Source organism: Eretmochelys imbricata, chromosome 2, assembly GCF_965152235.1.
Source record: "Eretmochelys imbricata isolate rEreImb1 chromosome 2, rEreImb1.hap1, whole genome shotgun sequence".
NCBI classification, from domain to species: domain Eukaryota; kingdom Metazoa; phylum Chordata; order Testudines; family Cheloniidae; genus Eretmochelys; species Eretmochelys imbricata.
Window position 1 is genome coordinate 121,174,763 of NC_135573.1, and position 26,781 is coordinate 121,201,543.

The 26,781-nt window shown below is 43.3% G+C and overlaps 1 protein-coding gene across 1 annotated transcript; it reads right to left on the reverse strand.

The window, feature by feature from the left end:
• Window positions 1-284: 284 nt before the first annotated feature.
• On the reverse strand, window positions 285-11,541 carry LOC144260141 (serpin B11-like). The gene is made up of 7 exons (XM_077808702.1): window positions 11,374-11,541; window positions 8,363-8,494; window positions 7,639-7,782; window positions 6,775-6,892; window positions 5,394-5,536; window positions 840-995; window positions 285-689 (listed from the first exon to the last, which is right to left on the reverse strand). The coding sequence occupies exons 1-7, from the start codon at window positions 11,539-11,541 to the stop codon at window positions 285-287; spliced, it is 1,266 nt and encodes a 421-aa protein (XP_077664828.1).
• Between the last annotated feature and the right edge of the window lie 15,240 nt (window positions 11,542-26,781).

Consider the following 26,781-nt stretch of genomic DNA (forward strand, 5'->3'; position numbering starts at 1 on the left):
TGAAGGTGCTATGCCAAGTACTTCTTGAATTTGAGCTCAGTCTGAACTGCTGACCTATGTTAGCAAAAGGGATTCTGCTTTGTGGGAGTGTCCTGTGCCCCTGAAATGGACCCTAATTCTCTCCTCTCTATGGAAAGGATCTAAAGAGCCATCACCAAAATTATTAGCTTGTTATCTCAAAGGATTATAAAAACACTAAGAAAATAAACCTGTCCTAGTATTTCATGGTAGAAGAATATAACATAAGCTGTTTGTGCTTGCTGAGGTAGAAAATTGCCTTGATTTTAAGGAGAGCAGAGTTTTCCCAGGAAAAGTATGGTATTGGTGGGATTGTGCTGTATAAAGAAAAGGAAAGGATGGTCAGCCATAAACAGATCACCAGATGGATAGGATCGGTTAACAACAACACTTCCTGTAGCAACTGCTGCCACAGAGCCTTCCTCATTAACTTCCACATAGGCCTTGTGGACAACCTTTGACAGAAACAGCCGTCGTGAGGGAGCCATTCCAGAGAGATCAGCTTTTGATTGCTCAAAGACATCAATCATCCCCATCTCTTGTAAAGGTAAGTTGAGATCAAAGGTGTCTTCAAGTTTGAACTGGGGCAAATACACCTCCACTTCTCTCTCTCTCATACTTTCCAAGGAAGTCCAGTGTGTTAATTTCTCATAAGTCATTGCCCTTTCAACCTATAGGATCCAAAAGAGAGATCACGATAAATGACAAAGGAACTGAGAAGTTCTGAACACTTCAGATCTTTATCTAAGTTTAATTCAGATAAAAAGGAGAGCCAACATTCGGGCTACTTCACAGATATTCAGTGGTATAATGTCCTTTACCTGTTCCAGACCAGTGATGTCATTGGGTAGAAGGATGATCATATTTAGTGCTTTTCCAGCATATGGGATCATAAGAATCTGAGCATTCATCTCCTGTATGTGGGCAATTTTAAATCTGCCTTTCTGATACATCATCTGCACAGATTTGCTCTCATTCTATTTAAAAGAAAATGATACATAAATACAACTGACAGTGCCCTCCTGCATTTGAACAAAAGACAATGTGAAGTGCTCACAGGAACACTGATTGCAGATAGGATAAATATTTTATAAGTCATTTATATTCGTAAATGGAAAAACTATCAATCAAGGCATAGCAGAGTATTGCTCAAGCTAGTGTTTAAAATGGGATGATCATTTGACAAACAGAAGGTGCTGAAAACTGAACAAAATGAGGGAATGTAGTAGATTAATACCGGGGGCTTCCACACTGAAAGATCTGGGGCCTGATAGGGATATCAAACACTGCTGTAAATCAGGATAGTCTCAACTGAAGTCAGTCCTGTTCTGGTGTGATAATCAACTCTCAAAAAATCAGGCAGCTGAGTTCCAGTGCAAAGGCCAAATTCCGCTTTCAGAGCATTGATGTAAATCCAGAGTAACTCCATTGACGTCAGTGGAATCACTCCAGATTTAAAGTAGTGTAATGGAGACAAGAAGTTGGACCTAACATAGATCATGGACAAGTGGTCTGGCAATGTTAACTGAGGGTAAAATGTTCAAAAGCTGTGAAGTGGCTTAGGCTCCTAAGTCCCATTTTCAAGCATTATTAAGGCACTTAGGAGCCTACGTATCATGGAAAGCCAGTGGGGCTGTTGAACTGATATCAAGGGCCAAAAGAGAGAAATGTTTATCAACTCTTTCACTGTCCAACAGTGATGCATCATTTTCTGCAGGTGCCTTGGATTTACTCTGTTCCTTGACAATCACCCAAAAACATTCCTTCTAAAGTTGAAAGTTTATTAATTAAACACAAGAAGGAATGAGACATTAAAACAAGCATTTACAGTGAAACTGGAATTGAGTGATTATGCAAAACAAACTTAATTAAAACCTATTCAAGTTTGTTTCCTTTTGCTGGAGGCGAAATATCAGTCTCCCATGTTTCAGCAACCGTTCTTTGATGAAAAAGGAAGCGTTACTTTTACTCTCCATCCTGATGTGTGAAGGTTATTGACTTCTCTTGTTTTTAACAAACACATGAGGTGGAGGAGAAACAGGATGCAAATGGTGTGGGAAACACAGGCTCTTTCTTTCTTTCCGGGAGGGTGCTCCACCCTCACTCTGCCCTGAGCCCCTGCCCCACACCGTCCCTTCCCCCAAGCACCCACCCTTGGTCCACCTCTTTCCACCCCAGCTCCACGCCATCCCTCCAGCGTCTCCTGCCTGACGCCAAACAGCTGATTAGCGGTTGGCTGGTGGGTGCTGAGCCCCCACTATTTTGTTTCCATGGAAGTCAGTTAAAACTGGTGTAAGTGGGAGGAGAATCAGGTCTACTGGAGTTATGCTCGTATAAAACCAGCATAAGTGTGATCAGTACTCAAATAACAAGATCAAGGAAAATACACACACCCCAATTCGTTCAGTTCACCTTCCTGCTATCTTTCAAACATTATATGTCATTGGAAATACTTGGCTTGAATAAAACACAGGAAAGGTGAAAATCATTGCTAACCAGTCATTTAAGGAACATCTCTATGGCACTGTTAGGTAAAGGAGAATTGTAATGTTGCTGAAAGCCATAGAATAGAAGCTTTTTGGAAGGGAGACTTCCCCCTTCCCCCTCGTTCTGCCCGTGACACAGCTTCTTCAGAGGCTCCACACAGGAAGAGCTGTGGAATGACTTTGGTTGGAAAAAATGCTGATGTCTGACAAGCCATAAAAGTGTAGCTTCCCTGTTTTTATGAACCGTGCAACCAAACCATAGTTTGTCTCCTAGAATCCTGAGCACTTCAACACAGGAAGCTCCCCCATTTGTTTGTACCTTGCCCCTGTACAAAGACAGAGCTTAATAACAGGTATCATAACATTCAAAAGCGGTAGAAGAACACCTCAACCTCTCTGGCCACTCAGTAAAAGATTTAAGGGTGGCAATTTTGCAACAGAAAAGCTTCAAAAACAGACTCTAACAAGAAACTGCTGAGCTTGAATTAATATGCAAACTTGATACCATTAATTTGGGTTTGAATAGAGACTGGGAGTGGCTGGGTCATTACACATACTGAATCTATTTCCCACACCTTCTTGTCAACTGTCTAAATGGGCCATCTTGATTATCACTACAAAAGTTTTTTTTCTCCTGCTGATAATAGCTCATCTTAACTAATTAGCCTCACAGTTTGTATGGTAACTTCCAACTTATATATATATATATATACACACACACACACACACACACTTACTATATGTTCCATTCTATGCATCTAATGAAGTGGACTGTAGCTCACGAAAGCTCATGCTCTAATAAATTTGTTAGTCTCTAAGGTGCCACAAGTACTCCTGTTCTTTTAGCTTAACAACAATTATTCATTATTCCTCTTCCCCCTGCGAGAAGAAGATATGGCTTTAAATGCTAACCTGCTCTGAAGTTCATTGTTATGCAAATAGAGTTGCTCAATTTAACAAATGGGATTTCAATACCTTGCTGACTTTTGTTTCCCAAAATTTGTTGGTAATTCACTTGCACAATTTCTCCCCATCTCTGTGGGCTTCTGTATGATGTAGCAGTGCAGCAACCAATACCCATGTCCGGATTATAATCATATCTAGGTTTTCTGGCAGTCATTCGTTCATATCATTCATCTTCTAGAAGTTACCATCTTTAATGGCAGGTTTCAGAGTAGCAGCTGTGTTAGTCTGTATTCGTAAAAAGAAAAGGAGTACTTGTGGCACCTTAGAGACTAACAAATTTATTTGAGCATAAGCTTTCGTGAGCTACAGCATCCGATGAAGTGAGCTGTAGCTCACGAAAGCTTATGCTCAAATAAATTTGTTAGTCTCTAAGGTGCCACAAATCCTCCTTTTCATCTTTAATGGGCGCCTCATCCTCTTTTATATCTTTGTTTAGGTTGTTGTTCAAGTCTTATTTTAGGTGTAACCAATTTGCTCAGAGAAGAATCTTTAAGGTGACACCCTCTTTTACTGTTCAATAAAATTCCCCTCCCTGCTAATTTATATTCAAATAAAAAGGTGTAGCTGAGATTTGTATGTGATATGGTGCTCACAAATGCATTGACTGTTCTCAGCTATAGAACAGACTCTTTTTCCATATTCTGAAGAAAATAGTAAACGCTTTGGATATAAATGAACCCATTAGATATTGTAGCAGCGCCATCTTGCTAGTCTCTTAACCCTGCAAAGGGGTGGGTGGGAATATAGGTTGCTGACCCTTTTTTGTTTTGTTTTTTAATGCGTAAAGAAGATTTAAACAGGACTTTCAACAAAAATCTGCATGTTTTATTACTGTAGAAATTCAGGTCTCATCTTATCTATTTTGTTTTTCCTCTAGCTGAGGTCCCTGGAAGTTTCCTAATGACTGGAGAATTTGGATCTAGGATTGTAATGGGTTCCAATCTACATGAATATCTGGCCAATGTCTTGTTAACTGATGTGTAACTTCCATCATTCGTGACCTTTTCTCAGTTCATACCTCTTTTGAACAGGCACCTGAGGCCTCTAAGACTTCAGCTAACAGGGAAAGCCAGCTTTGACATTCCCTGAAATCCCTATGGCAAACAAAGAAAAAAGTTACATTTTTTTTTAAAAAGGGCTTTTTTGGACATGATAAAAAAGCAAACACAAACCTGTGTTGGTTGTTGTTGTTTTTGCTTTGCAGTTTGCCTTTCAATGTGAAGTATAATGGGCATTTTGTTGCGATTTTATTTTTAAATTCCCAAAACTTATGGTTTTTGTTGCAGTATAATGAACACTTAATAAAATCTGACACAATTGCCTTGAGATTGTCAGAAATCTGAACTTCAGACTTTCTTGTTTCTCTGCCAGTTGTGTGTGACATCACTAGTACCATAAACCAATTCATGGCTAAACCCCGACCTTCCTTCCCTAAGGTTTCTGGCACTTATCTGGTGTTACTAGCACCTGCAGGACTAGGCTTAAAATTCTGAAGTTGAAGCTCAAATTTTCTGCATGTGCTCAACTTCACTCACGAGTCAACGGACCTATGCTGAAATTACTTACATGTGTAAGTCTTTCCAGGATCATGGCCTACAGGAAGTGATGGTGTAGTTAAAAATAAATAAATCTGTATCCTGGTGTTTAGACCATGTTCCAAGTATGTAGCGTACTAAGCAGTTAACATTGCTACAGTTTTGCTCTTGTTTTCTTCATTCACTTTGAGATCACTGGCCTCTACTGAAAAACATCTTTCATGCAGTAGAAGAGTCGGGTTATGCTTAATATATACCCTCATTTTGCTTGTAAGGTTGATGGGATGCCAATGTCTATAGGTCCATATCTAAGTTGTGCTCTGCAGTGACATTGCTGAAGGTGTCTAAGATAAAACAAAGCTAAAACTATAGAATTCTGCTACAGTACCTGGTTTATCCTAAAGTCTCTTGGCATTGTGTGTTTTTCTTCAAACTTGTATTCCCAAGTTGCTTTGAAGTAGATTGCATTCACTAGCACCAGCACAGCGGTTGAGTCAATAACACCAGGAACAAAGAGTTCCCTGATTTTACCTTAAAAACAGTCAGAGAAAAACAAGCTAAAAGTAAATTATTATTTGAGGCAGACGGATCTAGCTGAATTTTCATTTATCAATATTTATTTATTTGCAAGGCTAATTTAACATGGGGAAAATCTAGTTCTTGGCTCTGCAAATTAAATCTTTCCGTTTATCCACCGAACGGGGATGAAATAGCCAGCTGCATTGTAAACTTCTCTATGCACTGCTACTAATATGACTCAGCCCTGATTTAGAAGGATTAAGTAGATAATTCACAAAACCCATCTCATTCAATGAGGGTACAGACATTCACCCCTGTGCATGGGGCCAGGACCATTTCAGTTGCATTTTTTTAGTCAAATATGGACAGAATGGCTCTGGGGATTAGTAATAATCTGTGTAGTTTTTTTACTTCCATTCTGAGGACTGAAGCTGGAGTTCATTGATGCACAGCCCTTGGGCTGGTTCTCTGCACAAGCATGCATTTCCAGCCTTGTGAGGCTGCTTTTAAAAGGTGAACCTCAGGTTCTGATACTAGGAACCTGACTGAAAATAACAACTCTTTCCACATGGGTCACTGGACAGTCATCAGGTGATAACTCCTTATTCAAAACTGACTTCTTTACAGAGGCAAAGACAAATCTCTGACTTAGAGAAAAAGCTCCACTGCTCAAAACCAACCCTCTGGGCCATTCTGTCCACCTTCAGATTGAAATTTCAAAGTTTGATTATCTTTGGCTAGGTGAGACTGCAGCCGAGGTAAAGGGAATGTGCCATATGCCAGCGTGCAAGAGATCATTACTCATGTTTGGGTTCTTAATGGAGATGGTAACAGAAAATGTAAGTTACTCATGATGTGACCCTCCCTGGCAGTTAGGACATCATCCACACCCTGGGCATTCCTCTGTAGGCTCTGCTTTCCACATGATCAGTCTCTCGATCTGTCTTCTCCCATTCCCTGGCTTTGCTGCACCTCACAGCTAGACCCACAGCTTCTGTTACCCCCATTTGTCGCCCCAGCACTGTGGACCTGTATTCTTGCCATCAACCAGGATATGAAAGCAATCTTATAAAAATGAAAATGTGATAGCAAATTCATATTTTTAATGTTAAAATATTTTAGACAAGTACTCACATACACACACACACACACACACACACAGGTGGAAAACCTTTTGCTTTCAAATCCTGATTCTTCTTTTGTTGAAACGGTGAGAAAAGCCAATGACAATCGGACCTATGCTTTCTTACCTTGGGTCTTGCTTTCAACCCAGGAATTTATCGTCTGTCTGGTTGCTTCCGTAGCACTTTCAAAATCAACTGTTTGCAGCATTGCTCCATATAATTCCTTAGTGCATTCTAAATATTGCTGTTCAGTAAAATAAAGATCATTAATGAATGTTAGAATCCATAAATCAGATCCTCCATATGAAACTGGGTGACTCAAGCCAATTAGAAAAAAGCCCTGCTCTTTTACAATTTGTTCAGGACTGAAGTTGATAGGGAAACTAAAGTACTAGAAGTTTATTCACTGAGCATCTGGACAGAGCTAATTGCCTTATAGTACAATCATGAACTGGATCCTTATTACATTGGTGATTTTTCATGGAGAATTGCTTATCTACAATAAGTGTAAAAATAAGGATTAGATCAGACATAGAAAGTTACTGTTGTTATTATTTATGTTGAGCATCTGGTGCATTCAGCCCACTAACACGTAGTTGAACAAAAAGGGAAAAGTCTCCTGACCATGAAGGATGATTTCCCAAGGCCACAAAGAGGAATTAGGCAGCCAACTCCGACCAAAACATCTTTTTTTTTTTTTAATTAACAAAAGTTTTGGATTCTTTTTCTTTGCCTTCTGGTTTCTAAGCCTCTAGGGTGTACTTGGGTCATGTTTTCAAGCTTTCCTGAGGACTAGAAGCTTGCTTAAAACAACAAAAACACAAAGTTGAGATTTTCACCCAATCATAAGTCTAGGAGTTAGGCCTTTAAGGAAAACACCAAATATTGTGAAACGTATGCTAAAAATAACAAGAGTTGGCATCCCTGAATCTCTGGTATAAAGGTGAGCTTTGATTCAATTCTCACATGTAACAAACACAGGTAACTTACCTGGTGAAAATGATATCCTTTTTGTGCAAACAGACTGTTGGCCAGGCTCAATACATAGCTCTTGTTGAGATTTTTCAGTTGGGAAAGGAGTGTCTGGAACTCTGTGTGGATTCCTCCAGCCAAGTCACATCGGGAAGGAGACGGCTTCAGACGAAGTAGAAATAAAGACGCTTCATTTTCTCTTTGTTAAAGTTGTATAAAAGTTAAATACCGGGACTGATCGTTCCCTTACACAGGGTGTTTGAGTATCTCTCTCAGTGGGAGCTAGCAATGGATATAAACAGCAGCACAACCACGGTAGCGCAGCTAGTGGCAACAAGTACAAGCCTGCCGGAAACTGGTGGGCATGCACACGGCATGGCTCAGCAGCGCCTCCACTGCCCCGACCCATACTACGGCGGCTCTACTGCTATTTATACTCACCCTAGCTCCCCTGGGAGCCAGCATGAGTAAGTGTACAAAAGCAGGGGAATTGCTCCCCTGGCTCTTAGTAGAGAGAGAGAGAAAGAGTGTGTGTGTGTGTGTGTGTGTGTGTGCACTGATTTCTCCAGGACTGGGCCCTTAATCAATCAATCACGACCTCCCGGTCAAGGATTTCCTAGTATACTACAGCGGCCTCCTGCCTGTGATCATGACTCCTCTAACGGCTGTCACTGGCCATTATACAGCCTGCAGCTCCCCTTACAGCTATGAAAATGCTATCTATCTTGGTCAGAAGAGGTACCTTTGGGAAGTGAGGAAGTTCATGATATTGCCCTTCATTGAGATATTCGGGCTCAGCTTCTGTCGTCCCACTTTCCAAGACAGGCCCAGTTCCAAGGTTTGCACTTCCTGCAGCTCTGTTCAAATGAAGAACCTGTGATTGAAATTGTAACATTACGGCAGCTGTAAGCAGCATAAATACATCCCACAGAAAGGCTTTTTCTTATCTTAAGACATTTGTTACACTAGATACCAGCTGAGCAGGAAACAGTTTTCCTGTCCTGACAAAATATTTGAGATTTTGAGAAGTTTTCCAGTCCCAAATTGGGATAAAATGTCTAAATCTAAAATTTTTGAACCCACAAGCAAAAAAAAAAAAAAAATCATTTTGGGTCAATCAAAACATCTTGTTCTGATGATTTTGAAACACTTCAAGTACTACTTTACATATTTTAACTATAAGTAGATTGTTTCTAAATTAGTCATTTTGAACAGGAAAACAAAATTTTCATTTTGAAAATGTTCAAGGTGTGAATCTCAATTTGAGATTGACACTTGAATTCAGAAAGAAGAAGAGGTATTAGCCCCTTTCTGGGAAAGATTAGAACTCCATCCCTGTTTTAACATAAGCGTATTCAGTATAGCTGTCAAGGCCGTTGGGTGGGTGAAAAGGGAGCAAGCTCCACCTTGAGAAAGTGTTCATGCAGCAGTCAGGTTCTGCACATGGTAACCTAAGAATACCAATCATAGAAATGTAGGGCTGGAAGGGACCTCAAGAGGTCATCTAGTCCAGTGTTTCTCAACAGCCTATCCATGGACCGGCGCCAGGTCCTGAAATCTTCCTGACACACTTTAGGAAGGCAGCAAGCTGGTATCAAAAAGGTTGAGAAACACTGATCTTTTCCAGCCTCCTGCAATAAGACTGGTCCAAGGAAACCAAGACCATCCAACAGGTGTTTGCCTTGTCTGCTCTTGTACCTCCAGTGGTGGAGATCCCACAACCTCCTTTGGAAGTCTATTCCAGAGCTTAACTATCCTGATAGATAGAACGTTTGCCCTAATATCTAATTTAAATCTCCCTTGCTTCAGATTAAGCCCATTACTTTTTGTCCTACCTTCAGTGGACAGGGAGAACAATTGATCACCATACCCTTATAACAACCCTTACCATATTTGAAGACTATTATCAGGTCCCCCTTCAGGCTTTTCTCAAGACTCAATATGCCCAGTGTTTTTAACCTTTCCTCATAGGTCAGGTTTTCTACACCTTTTTATTATTTGTCACTCTCCTCTGGACTTTCTCTAATTTGTTCACATCTTTATCATATACTGCACGTTCTCTTGACTTCAGTGGGATTTGTGGCTGCTCAGCAATTTATGTACATAAATATGGATTTAAGAACCTACTTTTGGCACCTAGATTGAAAAATTGTGCTGGACTTTGATTGGTAAAGATAATTAAAGGGTCCATATCATAGAGTTTCTAGAATCCAAGCCTTTTTACTTCTCCTGAATTAGGATGTTGCTAGGTACTTCTGAATATGTCCGAATGGTTTTCCTACCTTTATCGTTCTCAATATCTTCTTCTAAATAAAGAGATTAAATCGCTGGGTCAAATCTGAGCTGATGGAACCTGTCCTGAATGGTGCGCTAGCAATTTAAAACAGCTGAGGAGGCAGCCCGTTGTTCTTAATCCGTAGTCTAATTTTTAAGTAGTCCAGCACTTCATAGTTTTATTCTGAATTTTTCTTCAAATCTAAGATGAAGACTAAGAAGTGGTTCACACACTAAAAGCCTGATTCTGATCTCACATCAGTTTTACAGCAATGTAAATCCACTGACTATAGTGCAACTGCTACAAATTAATACTGGTGTAAGAGTAGAATCAAGTCCTCTCCCATTTTTTGTTTGAGAGGATGACCATCATTTCAAGGAAATAAAGGGGACTGATATGAAAATACAGGACAACATTTAGTTTTATTTTTTTAAAGGACAGCCCCACGCAACATAGATGCTACAATCTTTGTAAATGCACTCTAAAGCCACTTTTTGGTAGGTAGCTTAAACAAAAGGACATCCTTTAAAGGGCTGGTTGAAACTTTTCCTTTAAAAAAAAAAAAGGAAAATTGGGGTCTCAGTCGAACAAAATTTTGTGGAAAGTGTCTGCTTTCTTCAAAAAGGTGATTACTGTTGATGTCAGCAAACCAAAAACACCTAAAGTAAAATTTTTCAATCTTTCAGAAGTTTTTGACCAAATGTTTTTGGTTTTTCAGCAGCTTTTGGCCAAAACATTTTGGTTTTCGGATGAAAAGGCAAACGTTTTTGACAGAGGAAAAAAATCCTGATTTCTGACCAACACTTACAACTTTGCTAGTGGACAGGAAGTTTGAAGGGCTTTCTGAGAGGATGAGTCCTATGCAGTGGCAAACTAAACTCTGTCTTTTCTGACTTTCTGATGAGCAGTGAAAAACTTAAGGGCCTGATTTTCAGAGAAGTAGACCTTCTGTAGGTTCTTTTGACTTTAAAAGGAGCTGTTGGGCTCAGCACTTCAGAAAATTAGACCCCAAAATGTCAACATTGAGCAGCTGAGGTAACACCTCACTAAAATGAACAGGACAGTTCACACCTCTCAGAACAATTGCTCCAGGCTTTCTGCAGACATCTCTGCACTGGTTATATTTCCAGTTTTAAGGATATCTTGACAAACATAACTACTAGAAACATTTTTAAAATGGAGCCCAAGATGGTGGCAAGGGAATGGTGGCAGACTGCCATGTCACCATGTGACTTAAGCCCTGCCTCTACACCGCTGAATCCTAATCATATCATTAGTCAGACACTACAAGCAGGTGATAGAAATCATGATGCAGCAATTTTGAAAACAGTGTTTCTTTTCTTAATTCTGCATTATCCCCGGAAAATGCACTTTTTTATAAAATTCTCACATAATTTGTCTTTACTTTTAATGTTTGCCTTAACAGAAAAAAGCATGTAAAATATAAAAGCACGTACACGTGTTTTGTTGACACTTACCGTTTGCATCTGATTAGCAGTGTTACCTCTGGCACCCAAAAGGACCATGACCAGGCCAGTAGAGATACTCATAGGGGAGAAGAAGATATTTTTGTTTGCAGCATTTTTGTTCAGTTCATTGTAAAGATCAAGGCCCATTTCAGTAATTGCTTGAGAAATGGAGCCCATTGTGAAGTCACAGATGGCTAGGAACAAAAAAGAAGAGAACCAAATCTGAATAATTTACTTTGCTCAACTTTGTGAGACTAAAGCCTGAGTTCAGCTGAAATTACTATATCTGATTGCTAACCAACAGAGGCTTAGGTGCTCCTGAGCCAAGGAGGCTACTACTGATCATCATGAACCATCTTGTATAGCCATGAGCCATCTTCTTTCCAGTCTTCTCCACTTTCCAAGGTACAGCTCCTGACTGTGCCCAGCTTAGCAGCAAGAATGCAGCTGGGCCTGGGCAATGATACTAGATCCAGCACTGAACATGCTCTGATTTCCTAATGTAGGACTGGATTCTTCTCTGCCTTACTGAATGGTCTGCAGTGCTGTTGTAGCCGTGTCAGTCTCAGGATATTAGAGAGATAAGGTGGGTGGATAATATCTTTTATTGGACCCCCTTCTGTTGGTGAGAGGACCTGAAGAAGAGCTCTGTGTCAGCTCCAGAGCTTGTCTCTCTCAACAACAGAAGTTAGTCCAATAAAAGATATTTCCTCCCTGTTACCAGACGTGCCCTTTACTTTGGGGTATGCTCATTTATTAGGGTTACTCTTCTGGGGCGGGAGGGTTCTGTAATTTTATTAATGGACTACTTATGTCACTTGTGTGTTCATATGGAGCTCTACTCCTTCCTTCTGCAAGTCCCCTCCCAATGGAGCTATCCTGCAGGACCTAGGTTCCCCAGGACTGGGTTCCTCTAGCCCTAGAACCAGATGAACACACACACACACACACACTAACAGAGCAAGACTGAGTGGACCAGGTCAATCAGCACTCTTAAGCTGACCCCCTTCTATGTCCCTGTACTCAATAGGCTGGGCCAAGCAGCACTTTCAGCTGTCCCCCCTTATAAGCCACAGGTTTACCACGTCCCTATCTCCAGTTTCATGTCACAATTGTACTGGTAGTAACCCACTTGATGAGCAAACCCCACAGTATTTTTGGGTGCTACAGGGATCTTTAGCTTAGGTAAAAGAAGCGTTGCTGCAGAGTAAATGGGGGAAGCTAAAAACACAAAAGAGTAAAGTTAAGAGAGAGGGAGAGAAGCAACCAGCTTAACCATAAAAGTTATTTATTGAATAATAGTGATAACCACGCAAGAAAAGCCTAAACCAGCATAACATACATTATTAAATGTCAATACCTGAGGTAGAAAGGAAAACAGAGAGAGAGAAAGAAAAGGATCTCACTGTTCCCTGAAGCATGAACTGGTCGGGGTTCCCAGGTGATGGTGGTAGCTCAGGGTCCTGAGGGCGGGAGACAGGCAGAGCCCCCAGCACGATCAGTCAGGAGAAGATGGAGTCCCAGTGGAACTGATGCAGAGTTTGCGTCCATGCATCAGAACACTGACTGGAGGGTGAGTAGGGATTTTTGTAGAGGAAATACAATGGTTCAAGGGAGAACACTAGATTTGTTGATAGGTAAACTGATGACTCAAGAGTTTTCTTTAGGCTAGACAATAGGAGCTGATCACTGTTGGCTATGGGTGGTGTTTTCTTCCAGGGAGCTCACAATGCAACTAGGCTGCTTTAGTATTTTGGATATCAATCAAGGATTCATTACTAGAATTGGTCTGATAACTGCTGAGCTGGATGTGTGCAGGCATAGGTTCATTAACATCTGGAGCAGAGATCCACAGGATGCAGTGCGTCCCTGCTTTTCTGATCCCAGAGTTCAGTGCAGGTCTCTGTTCTCCATTCTTTATGCAAATAGAGTTGTCTCCCTGTCCCATCTTTCATGCAGATGAGGCTAGGGGAGTTATCTCTGTTTTCCATTCTGTATGCTAATGGAGATGTCTTAATCTTGTCACCCCTTGTCAGGAGGGGTATGGGTGTGTCTCCCAAAGCCCTTCACTGCTCTCTGCAAGCCTTTTCTCTGGTCGGTTTTGGTTCAAGCAGAGACTGGTGTGTGGTGGGGTGTCTTTTATGTGTCAGACAGGCTAGATACTGCGCCCTGGTTCCCCAAAACCACAGAGCTGACTGGTATCATCCCCCACCTCGTCTTACTGAATGATAGCTAAGCAAGTAAGAACTTTGAAAAAGTCATAGCTAAAATTGGTTGCTTTGCTCTTTCATGATGGGCAGTTCATGTTTTTGAGAATAGATCACTATTAGACTACTCTGGACTAGTTAAAACAGCACTAGGAGAGAATAACGTAATTACAAACTACATATAACCTACCTCTCCCTTATAACTATGAATAGTTAGTTACAAGGTAAGGGAAAATAAATAGGTCTGTTACTATCTCTAGCAATCACAATTATAAGCTAAGTAGCCATGCAATTGATTTACAAAGATCACTACATCTATTACAGGATGAAACACTCAATGGAAAAAATATGAACTATAACTTGGTCCTTAATGAAAACTGTACGATATACAGAATGTGAATAGCTTGCAGGGTCCCTCATTCTAGTGTGTCCTCCTCTAATCTGTCTAACTAAATGATCAGGACATGGCCTTCAGGAAGGCTTGTTCACCTGATCTGCACCATGGAAAAAGTGAACTTATTTCAGATACCAGCTCAGTTGAGCGAGAGCCAGGGAAGGAGACAGATGTCTCTTGCTTGCTGTAGGCCACTGGTCCTGAGACTGAGCTGAGTAGCACCCATCCCTCAGAAGAGACTGAGGCTGGAGAGGACTGCTGAGATTGTCAGCGGCCGACTACCCCAACTATCCCTGGCCACCGCAAACCCCCCCTGGATTATGATAGGAAGTAGCCCAGTGCTCGAGTCAGTGTGTTTTGGTGGGATCCCTGCTGACCCAATGGTGGAGCCCTCTGCCACTGTCAGGGCCCTTGGCTGGGACCCAGTGGAGTAGAGTGGGCCCTTACCCCCTGCTGCCAACCCCACCCCACCCTCTCCCCATCTTAGGCTGAATGGCCTATTTGCTGCTTTGCCCTGCCTGAGGGCCAGAGCCTCCCTAGGGTGTTGGCTGCTCTGCCCTGCCTGAGGACCTGTGCCCAAGCCCCATAGATCACAGCCCTTATTTGCTAATTCCCCCTGCAACTGGGTTGGCCTCCCTTTGAGCCAGAGGGGGAGGGACAACCACTAACCCACTACAGGCAGAAGGGGTTTTCAAAGACTCACAACCATTAAATTAATAGCCCACTTTAATTGAATTGTCTTGTTAAAATTGTTAAGGCAACGCCCATCTTTTCATGTATTCTGTATATATATCTTCCTACTGTATTTTCCACTCCATGCTTCTGATGAAGTGGGTTGTAGCCCACGAAAGCTTATGCCCAAATAAATTTGTTAGTCTCTAAGGGGCCACAAGTGGGAGGGATAGCTCAGTGGTTTGAGCATTGGCCTGCTAAACCCAGGGTTGTGAGTTCAATCCTTGAGGGGGCCATTTAGGGATCTGGGGCAAAAAGTGGGGATTGGTCCTGCTTTGAGCAGGGGGTTGGACTAGACGACCTCCTGAGGTTCCTTCCAACCCTGATATTCTATGATTCTAAGTACTCCTTGTTGTCTTAATCATTAAATTGTGTGCATCATCTATATAATCATGAGTTACATCAGTGAGTTGTACCGTAACTGAGGACAGAACTGGGCCCCAAGAACCCGAAATAAGAAAAATGCAAATGTTTCCAAAAATATCTCAAAATGGAATTATAAAATAAGCTCAAAAGGAACACTCAAAACAGGGCAGTGGTGAGACACCTTTCTGAGAAAGCCCATCAAATCTCTCTTGTTAATATGGCATCTTAGCAATTAGCCATAACTGAATAATATAAGTTTTAAACTCATTACAATGCAGTAACTAAAAAGAATGGATTTAAACACCAGTCTCCAAGATTCAATTTACATTTTTGAAACAGTCCATAAAACAATATACAAAAATAAAATTACAGAAGTTAGGAATAAACAGATCAATTTAGGCCATTTAGCATATCCTTCGCACAATTTTTATTTTGGCTGCTGATCAGGCAAATAGAGCAACTGCCCATATAACAGAAACATTATTGCTGTACAACTAATATTCCAATTTTCGAGTCCATGATGCAAAAGGCTTCTGAGCCAAGATTGGGAAGGAACATTTAGTTATCAAACTGCAATAAAAGTTGCAAAATAATAGGCAACACAGCAAATCTTCGACCTGGCCACATCATCTGCACGCCCAGGTTGGTTACAAATTTTGGGAGGAAAATACTGCTCCCCCTCAAAACCATCAAAACCTCATTGATATAAAAAGTAAAAATAAAAGGGGGCCAGTAGACAGCCTTGTTGCCAATTGTAATGGGAATGGGATCAGTTAATGTCCTGACCCTGGCCACCATCTGACCTTGAGGGGGGCTCAAAAGATAAAGTAACCTAAAATCTATCCCAGCCTTCCTTAGTTTCTCCCAAAGATGACCTCTGTCCACAGAATCAAAAGGAGACTTAAAATCAGCAGTCACATCAAACTCTCCACTTAAGGCAACAATATTTATAAATCAGATGTGTGAGCATGAAACAATTATCTGTGGTTGAGCAGCAATGCCTAAAGCTGGCTTGTTCTTGTACAGAAGATCAAAGCTCTCAGCACAGTCCTCTAACCTCCCCTGAAAATAGCTGGTCTACATTTTAAAGACCAAATTTAAAAGGCTGATTGGCCAGTAATTCCCAGGATTATTTATATCCCCTGTTTTTTATAAAGAAGGGGGGAAAATGCCAGCAGAGCAACTTATAGGTTATAGGAAGAATCAGGCAATATTTTAAAAAAAGAAAAGGAGTCCTTGTGGCACCTTAGAGACTAACCAATTTATTTGAGCATGAGCTTTCGTGAGCTACAGCTCATGCTCAAATAAATTGGTTAGTCTCTAAGGTGCCACAAGGACTCCTTTTCTTTTTGCGAATACAGACTAACACGGCTGTTACTCTGAAACCTGGCAATATTTTAAATTATTGAAATATAGAATGGATTCAGGATGACTAAGTTTGTTCCCCCCGCCCCACATAAGTTAGTGTTCAAGTTTTGAGAAACAACCGTGTTCAGTCAGTGTATCGGTTATAAATTTATGAAAAGATTAAGCAGGCAGTTATAAAACAAATATAAGTTTAAGTGACATTATACCGCTAGTGACGTGATGTAGGATTCATACAAGGTTTATGCGCTTGGCAACATTCAGGGCACACCCAGAGTGTTGTGCTGGACCTGTGCACACACAGCTCCTTTCAAGGGCATCAACCTTGGAATCTCGCCCAGATGACATGAACCGTGGGAAGCCTCCCAGGACTGGGCTCAAGGCCCGAGAGCAAGGAATGTGGTAGATAGAAACTGGTAAATAAGAATGTTGAACAAAGCCAGTGTATTTCTTTTATCTGTTGGAGAATGTAATGCGCGGCGGGAGAGAAAGAATAAAGGGGAAGGTGGAAAGCTGACAGGCAGAAGCCTGTTAGCAGACCAGCCGCTTGCTTGCTAAAAGCTCTGTGCTGTCTTGTCATTGAACCGCCACAACTGGCACCCAAACGTGGGGCCCTCAGCACTCACCTCGCCCGGCAAGGGTTTCAGACGCGTCACTCATCCGCTTCGCGGATCCCGGTGAGTATTTTTCATTGTGGTAAGTATGGGAAGCTCCCTCTCTGCTTTGCAAGTGCAACACCGCAATGAGCTACAGTATTTGCTGTGTAAGGCTCAGCAAGACTGCCCCACTCGAGAACTCACTCTCCTGCTACAGGAGGTGAGTGCCCAATGCCCGTGGTACCCTGAAGCTGGAACCCTTAAGCTAGCGGACTGGGAGCGGTTGGGCCAGACATTGCACGAAGAGCCTCGGGCGCCCATGCAGGCTTTACATGCCTGGCACCTCTGCCTCGACGCGATACAGCGTGTCACCTCAGACAGGCCCTCCCTCGCGAGGCTGGTGATCTCGCCACGCCCGTCCGCTCCTGCAGCCATCCCTCCCCCTGCTTTGCCCCCAGTGCCTCTATTACCACCGCCTCCCTGGCCTTCCCCACCGGAGCCGGTGTGTGATCACCATCCCACTGTGGTGCCCCATGTTCCGGGGCCCCCCAGAGGGTCATCCGCGTCTGCTCAGCGGCTTTCGCTGGTGCAACAAATGGTTCACGCAGCAAAAGCTCGATCAGATCTTACAGCGGAGGAGCTGGCTGATCTGGTCTCAGTTTGCCCGGTGACCTGGCAGAATGATGACCAGGGCAACCCCGTGGGCACCTGGACCACTTTGCCATACTCGGTGGTTAGAGAGGTAAAGAAAGCAATTCGTGAATTTGGCCTGACTAGCACCTTTGTGCGTGGTCTCATTGAAGGGATGGGTACTGGGTACTCCCTAATCCCTGAGGATTGGAAAACGCTGCTGCGCATGATGTTGTCACCCAGTCAGTATGTTATTTGGCTTAGTGAGTATCGGCAGATGGCGGAACGTCAAGCCCAGGTATATAGAGAGCAAGGTGTCATTTATGAGCATTTGGCAGGGGAGGGCCTGTTTGCTACTGTTCAGATGCAGTCACAACTCCCTCAGGCCGTCTTCCCCATTATTTCCACCTGTGCCCAGCATGCTTTCCGGAAGGTCCCGGATTCAGGCAAGCCTACCAAAAGCTTTGCCAGTATCCGTCAGGGTGCATCAGAGTCCTTTATGGATTTTACCAACAGATTGCAGGAGGCTATCCTCCGACAGGTGGATAACCCTGCGGCAGCTCAGGAGATCCTGTTAAAAATGGCGGTTGAAAATGCGAACGAGGATTGCCACCGTGCTCTCCAGGCTGCACAAGCCTCTGGAATTCTAAAGCTGTCAGACATGCTGTGGGCGTGCCAAAACATCGGAACTCAAGCACATAAAGCTGGGGTTCTGGCTGCCACCCTGAGAAAAAGCGGGAAGGAGGGGAAGCGTTGTTACCGCTGTGGAAAGGAGGGTCACTTTCAGCGGGAGTGCCGCTCATCGACGGCGCCTGCCCGCCCCTCAAAGAAGTGCCCCAAGTGTCGGAAGGGCTATCACTGGACTAATCAGTGTCGTAGCGGGTCGGGAAACCGCACGACGGGTTCCCCCCTAACCCAGGGCCAAACAGGGGTGTTTCCCACTCAGACAACTGTTCCTCTGCTTTAAAACCCATAGACTCCATGAAGGCGGCGACTGCCGGAAGTGCAGGGCTTGATTTGATTATGCAGGAGGACGCTGATTTTCAGTTGCCGGGGGAGGTTTGCGCCATACCTACCCAGGTGACGGGACCTCTCCCTGCCGGATTTGTAGGTCTTGTTCTCCCTCGCTCACATGCTGGGAAACAGGGCTTTTTTGTCATTCCAGGGGTCATTGATGCTGATTACACTGGCATTATTAAGGTTCAGGTGTGGACTCATCTTCCACAGTCGCTCCCGCGTGGACGGTCAATTGCACAATTGATTTTAGTCCCCTATCAGGTGCCAGCTGCCGAGGATCGAACTCGGGGCGGAGGCAGCTTTGGATCGACGTTGTCTCACTCGCCGTCTCACAGCGCGTCTTCTCCACTTGTTGCTCTGACAATGTCAGTCCGCCCCTCGAAACCTCAGTTAACACTTCTCTTAGATGATGTTCCTTTTACAGGGCTGGTGGACACTGGAGCTGACGTTACGGTGATTCGTGATCTGGAGTGGCCGGTTAGTTGGCCTACGGTTCCTTCTAAAGAATTGTGGGGGATCGGGGGTAGTAAACCCGGGCGCCAAAGTTTGTCTTGGGTCACGGTCTCTAAACCGGGAAGCCGTACCCTTGCTACTATCCGCCCTTTTGTGCTCCCTGTCCACCTCAATATTTGGGGCCGTGATTTACTTACAAAGTTAGACACCACCCTCGATATTAACATCTGATGGCCCAAAACCCGCCCTCACCCACCGTGCCCTCCGCCTTACCCTTGGTATGGCAATTCTTAAAGCCCGTATAAATTGACCAGTGGCCCCTCCCTCTAAAAAAGCTAAAAGCACTTCATTCGCTTGTGCAGCAGCATTTGCAAGCACAGCGACTGGAGAGCTCCACTAGTCCCTGGAACACCCCGGTGTTTGTTATTAAGAAAAAATCGGGTGCTTGGCGGCTGTTACATGATTTAAGGGAAATAAATAACCGCATCCAACCTATGGGCCCCTTGCAATTTGGCTTGCCAAATCCAAATTTAATTCCTCAAACCGATCAACTTGGTGTGTTAGATTTAAAAGATTGGTTTTTTTACCATCCCCCTTTGCCCTCAGAATTAGCTGCTGTTATTTTGGCCTTTCAACCTTTTGCTGTTTGTCCCTTTAATTTAATTGTGGATACCCATTATGTTTATTAGGTAATTGATCATTTACCCCTTGCCCTCATTACCCCTCAGGTTGATGCAGACCTCCTTCGCCTGTTTTTGTTTTTGCAGCACTCTTTTGCCACTTGTCATTTCCCTTATTTTGTTGCTCATATTCGCAGTCATACCCCTCTGCCTGGGCCACTCACTGAGGGCACTGCACGCGCCGGTCGCGCGTTGCGTGGTCAGGTAAATTCCCTTTTTTCTGACCCCATTGAAAGCATCAGTCTGCCTCTGTTTTGGCCCGACAGTTTCATATTCCTGCTGATCATGCACGTTCTATTGTTCGTTCTTTCCCCCACCGTGCCGCTGCTGCCCCTACCTTTTTTTATGCCGTTAACCCCAGAGGTACCGCAGCGAATCAGCTGTGGCAAATGGATGTCACCCACGTGCCACAATTCTGCCCCTATTCGTTTTTACATGTTTCCATTGATACATATTCAGGATTCCTCTGGGCAACCCCACAGCGTGGGGAAGCCACTCCCAAAGTTGTTCACCATTTGCTAGCCTGTTTTGCTGTTATGGGTCGCCCGAGCCAGATAAAACAGATAATGCCCCAGCCTACTGCTCCACAGCCCTTTCCACCTTTTGTGTCCAATGGGACGTCCGTCTCACACACAGGATCCCTTATAATTCCATGGGCCAAGCCATTGTTGAACGTGCAAATCGCACGCTAAAAACCTTGCTCGACAAACAATTAAAAGAAGGGGAGCTGCGTCTCTGAACTTTAGGAGACATTCAGCAACAATTGCATATCCTTTTGTTCACTTTAAATAATTTAACGCTGAACACAGATCAGCAGACCCCCACGGATCGGCATTTTCACAAATCCGAGGTACTGGAAAGACCACGTGTCTATTACCATCAGCTGCCTGATCCGCAATGGTTGGGCCCAGTGCCTCTAATTACTTGGGGTCGGGGATATGCTGCTGTGTCTCTCCCTGCAGGACCGTTGTGGGTTCCGGTCCAGTGTGTGCGACCAGCACTGAAGCAGCATGGCGTGGCACCAGGGGCTGTCAAACCCCATACCGGAGTTTCAGCTGACCTTGGAGGAGAACGCGGTGCCTCCCGGGTCGACAACGGCAGGATGGAAACGGAGGAGGCGTAGAGTCCCAAGCCAGCCCGTGACATGGGGAGCAGTAAAAGCATTGGTCGCCGCGGCTCAACGAAGACTGGCAGCAAACCAACCGCCAGAGACTTCTGAGACTTTGTGGCAATTCTTGCCCAAATTACTGCTAATTCTGTATCGATTGTATGCCTTTTGTGCCTGCTATTTCCTGTAGGGGTTGGCTCAGGAGCGCTTTCTCCGTTACGAGCCCGAATGACATATAACCTATGGGAAAGATTGGCTTCAATAGCAAATGTTACCCACTTTTGTTTATTTGATTTTGTAACAGCTGAAGAATTGTTAGGTACGTGCCTTATTCCAGTATGTCATCACCCTGAGGAAATCGGAAATGAGATGATGCTCGCTGCTTACGCGAACCTCTCTTCCCAGTACTCTAGCATGGCTAATTGGGGCCTGGCCAATTACACTTTACCTTCTTGAGCTTATTTTTTGCTGTTGCTGTGTGCAATGTATTTCCTTTTTGTTAAGGCTTTGTCGAGAACCGCCCTGGCAGGCTCCACGAGTTATGACCTTGTCTGTCCGGGAGTTAATTGGCTTGCAAAAGCAAATTGGTGGCTACCATGAGATGGCCGAGCACAAATAAACAAAAAAGGAGGGGATGTAGGATTCATACAAGGTTTATGCGCTTGGCAACATTCAGGGCACACCCAGAGTGTTGTGCTGGACCTGTGCACACACAGCTCCTTTCAAGGGCATCAACCTTGGAATCTCGCCCAGATGACATGAACCGTGGGAAGCCTCCCAGGACTGGGCTCAAGGCCCGAGAGCAAGGAATGTGGTAGATAGAAACTGGTAAATAAGAATGTTAAACAAAGCCAGTGTATTTCTTTTATCTGTTGGAGAATGTAATGCGTGGGGGGAGAGAAAGAATAAAGGGGAAGGTGGAAAGCTGACAGGCAGAAGCCCATTAGCAGACCAGCCGCTTGCTTGCTAAAAGCTCTGTCCTGTCTTGTCATTGAACCGCCACAGACGTGAACTTATAGTTCTCCTGACTGAATGGGTTTAGTGTGTGGGTGTTGGCGGCCTGTGATATACAGGAAGCCACACTAGCTGATCTAATAGTCCCTTCTGGTGTTACACTCTGTGACAATCCAGATGTGATAGAGTGTCTCTGGATGTCGTCATGACCAACAGTAGTTCCTCTCCCTCTTTTTTAGATTCAATGGAACAACAGGATGGAGTCTGGGCTCTGTCTCCCACAGTATTCTTGCCAGCAAGTTAAAGAATTATGGGCTGGATGAATGGACTATATGGTGGATAGAAAGCTGGCTAGATTGTCGGGCTCAATGGGTAGTGATCAATGGCTCCATGTCTAGTTGGCAGCCAGTATCAAGTGGAGTACCCCAAGGGTCAGTCCTCGGGCCAGTTTTGTTCAATATCTTCATTAATGATCTGGAGGATGGTGTGGATTGCACCCTCAGCAAGTTTGCAGATGATACTAAACTGGGAGGAGAGGTAGATATGCTGGATGGTAGGGATAGGATACAGAGGGACCTAGACAAATTAGAGGATTGGGCCAAAAGAAATCTGATGAGGTTCAACAAGGACAAGTGCAGAGTCCTGCACTTAGGACGGAAGAATCCCATGCACTGCTACAGACTAGGGACCAAATGGCTAGGCAGCAGTTCTGCAGAAAAGGACCTAGGGGTTACAGTGGACAAGAAGCTGGATATGAGTCAACAGTGTACCCTCATTGCCAAGAAGGCCAATAGCATTTTGGGCTGTAGAAGTAGGGGCATTGCTAGCAGATCGAGGGACGTGATCGTTCCCCTCTATTCGACATTGGTGAGGCCTCATATGGAGTACTGTGTCCAGTTTTGGGCCCCACACTACAAGAAGGATGTGAAAATATTGGAAACTGTCCAGTGGAAGGCAACAAAAATTATTAGGGGACTGGAACACATGACTTATGAGGAGAGGCTGAGGTAATTGGGATTGTTTAGTCTGTGGAAGAGAAGAATGAGGGGGATTAGATAGCTGCTTTCAACTAAATGAAAGGGGTTTCCGAAGAGGATGGATCTAGACTGTTCTCAGCGGTAGCAGATGACAGAACGAGAAGTAATGGTCTCAAGTTGCAGTGGGGGAGGTTTAGATTGGATATTAGGAAAATCTTTTTCACTAGGAGGGTGGTGAAGCACTGGAATGCATTACCTAGGGAGGTGGTGGAATCTCCTTCCTTTGAAGTTTTTAAGGTCAGCTTGCCAGAACCCGCAACTACCATCACAAGAGTTCGCCATACCCCCTCCAAGCAGCTGCGCAGACTGTTGGGGAGGGGGATTTACAGGCTGCCACTCACCTATCCGATGCGATGTACCCAAGTCCCAGCACAAAGATGTTAGAGAGCTTATTCCTTCACTCTCCCACTTCCCTGGTCCTTCTCGCATGAACAGAGAGCAGCAATACCCGAAGTCCGAAGGTGCAAACAATTCAATGTTTATTGGGGTGAACTTCCAGCAAGCTTAAATACAAGTTCCTTTTTCCTTATTTTCGAATCCCAACTTACTTCCTGTTTGCCCCTAATTTATATAGTGATATTTTTAGCTATACCTTAACCAATCATTCTACTGAAATTTAACTAACCAATCCTAACATATTGTAACATGATTAGCTAACCAATTATATCCCAACACCTTAATTAGTTTACACCCAGCAAAATTAATTATAGAGCAGACAGAAACAATCACAGAACCAGACAGAGACCATGCCAATAAACAATAGCAAAGTGGGAACTATAATGACAAAACAATACAGAAGTGAGGATTTCACAACGACATCTATAAAGACATAAGGGTTTCCCAGCTGTGTCTATTGATAAGTGAGTTCTTACCAGACAGAAAACTATCAACCTAAATTTCCTTTTACATCTTCTAGGCACTTCCCTTTCTCTGGAGGTAACAGGCATTATCAGGACAGGATTGTATTCCTAACAGCCCAACAGCACCTTTGTCAAGGTTCCTCCCCCACTCTGAACTCTAGGGTACAGATGTGGGGACCTGCATGAAAACCTCCTAAGCTTACTTTTACCAGCTTAGGTTAAAACTTCCCAAGGTACAAATTAATTTTACCCTTTGCCCTTGGATTTCCACTGCCACCACCAAACTTTATCTGGGTTCCTGAAAAAAGGGAGTTTGGACCCATCTTTCCCCCCAAAATCCTCCCAACCTTGCACCCCACTTCCTGGGGAAGGTTTGGTAAAAATCCTCACAAATTTGCATAGGTGACCACAGACCCAAACCCTGGGATCTTAGAACAACGAAAAAGCATTCAGTTTCCTTACAAAAAGACTTTTAATAGAAGTAAAGGAATCACCTCTGTAAAATCAGGATGGTAGATACCTTACAGGGTAATTAGATTCAAACATAGAGAATCCCTCTAGGCAAAACCTTAAGTTACAAAAAAGACACACAGACAGGAATATTCATTCTATTCAGCACAGCTATTTTCTCAGCCATTTAAAGAAATCAAAATCTAACACATACCTAGCTAGATTACTTACTAAGTTCTAAGACTCCATTCCTGTTCCGTCCCCGGCAAAAGCATCATACAGACAGACACAAACCCTTTGTTTTTCTCCCTCCTCCCAGCTTTTGAAAGTATCTTGTCTCCTCATTCATCATTTTGGTCAGGTGCCAGCGAGGTTACCTTTAGTTTCTTAACCCTTTACAGGTGAGAGGATTTTTCCTCTGGCCAGGAGGGATTTTAAAAGGGTTTACCCTTCCCCTTATATTTATGACAACCTTCTTTCAATGTGACTAGTTTGGAATGTGAGGATGTGACCGGTAGCTTCCCAGTTTATGGCTGCCTCTGTTGCTTAGCCAAAGGCCTTAGCCTAAGAACAGGGCCTCAGACTGTCACAGTAAGAGAAGGACCTTACACTGGGAGACAGTGATTTTGATTCTTTCTTTTATACCTCTGATTAGCCAAGTGATAAGAATACACCTAAATTCTTAAAGTACAGGCCTTTGCAGACAGGCCTGAATATCTATATCCTAACACTGTGCTTAAGTCAGGAAACTTGGATTCTCATCCGAGCTGTACTATTACCTTTATGAGTGGCCTTGGGCAAGACACTTAACCTCTGTCCCTCAATTTCCCCATTTGTAAAATGAAATAATGAGGATCGTTCTCTTTGGTAAAGCCATTGGCAATGCTCCACTAATTAGTAGCTAATGCCTTGGGAGTGCATCCCTTCCGTTACTTTCTGACTCTATTTGTTCCTGCATGAAGAACTTTTATATCTGTGTATTTACCTACATCTATCCTGAGCTCTGTGTGCTTTTTACCAAACATTAAAGCATAATCCAAATATCAAAGCCAACATCGGATACTTCCAGAGCCAACATTAACCTCCCAACCAATACTGAAAAACTAAAGATACTCAACTCTCCCACCTTTCACCTCTAGTTCTCCAAAAGCCAAAGAGAGGGAATAGGATTTGCATTGTGCCATGCAAATCAACAGATTTGGGTTATTTTAGCCAAGGGCCTCCACTAATTACAACTTCAACAGTATCACATGCAGTTATATACATATGTCACAACAGATTTTATCACACAACATACACGTCTAAGAATTTTGAACTTATCTCCTCCATGTTCAGATTTTTCATGGTGCTTTTGTTGCCTAGTTCTTCAAAAGATGAACAACCTAAAAGATCATACTGTCCGTCCCCTCTGAAACACTGTTTATTTTGCAAACCTACAGAATTCCTTAATTTTAAAAGTTTGCTTCCTCACCAATCACAGTTCATAGTTATAAAACAAAATTGTTTTAAAATTGTTTACCTTCTTGTCTGCTTCTTGTCTGCTGAGTAAGTGAGCTCCAAGCAGCTTTCTGTGGCTGCTAGAATATAAAAGTCTCTGCCACTCCCACTGCATAATGGTCTACCCACTCTCTGCAGTGGTGGTGAAATCATTATAATTTAGTCATGTCAAAGGCCCATCATCTTGTAGTTTCTTGCAGCATTTTGGAGGAACAGAGTGTCCAACTATCTGCAATTAGAGCTTTATTTTGACTATTTTGCCTGGCAAGTCTAACAGTCTATATCTGTTGCCAAAATCTCCTGATCACAAAGCCAAGATACTCTTCACATGGAAACTCAGGATCCAGACCTGCAACGAGCTCGGTGAAGGTGGATCCCTCGGGGCACCCCTTTGAAGTCAGTGGGGCTCTGCATGTGCACAGAAATCTCTCCAGGCAGAGCTCATTTCATGGGTTGAGGCCGGAAGGTGATATTATCTTCAGAGACTCCTTGCTTGGAATTCAGTCTAATTGCAAGTAATAGAGGAAACAATTGAGATGTGTTACTTTTCTATTGCCTAGGGCCGTCTCTCTCTCTCTCTCTCTCTCTTTTTATTTTATTTTATCTTATTTTATTTGAAGATAATACAGAAAGCTAGTTTTAATTTGTATTTAAAGATTTTAATCAAGAAGAGAAAATTGTCTCCTGGAACAAAAAACACAGAAAAACAAAAATATCCAAAGTCAGGACAGCTTTTAAATGTTAGTTACAAGTAAAAATAGATCAGGAATGGCAGCGTGGGTGTGTTTCTAATAGCTGGACATTTTTTCTGAGCTGTAGCTCCCCCTGCAACAAAACCTGATTAAAAACCACCTTCTCCCTGACTCCAGTAGTAACATTATAAAGAGGGGGGGGGAAACCTGATGGGTACCAATGACAACTCCTCTGCATCCTTCTCCCGACTACCATCTTATCTACGGCTATCCCAGTGAGTGAGAACATTGTACAGTCTACCACACAAGAACAGCCAGCTCTGTAGTGGAACATGGCAGGTAATTAGCCAAGACTGACTTTAAGGACATCCAATTTATA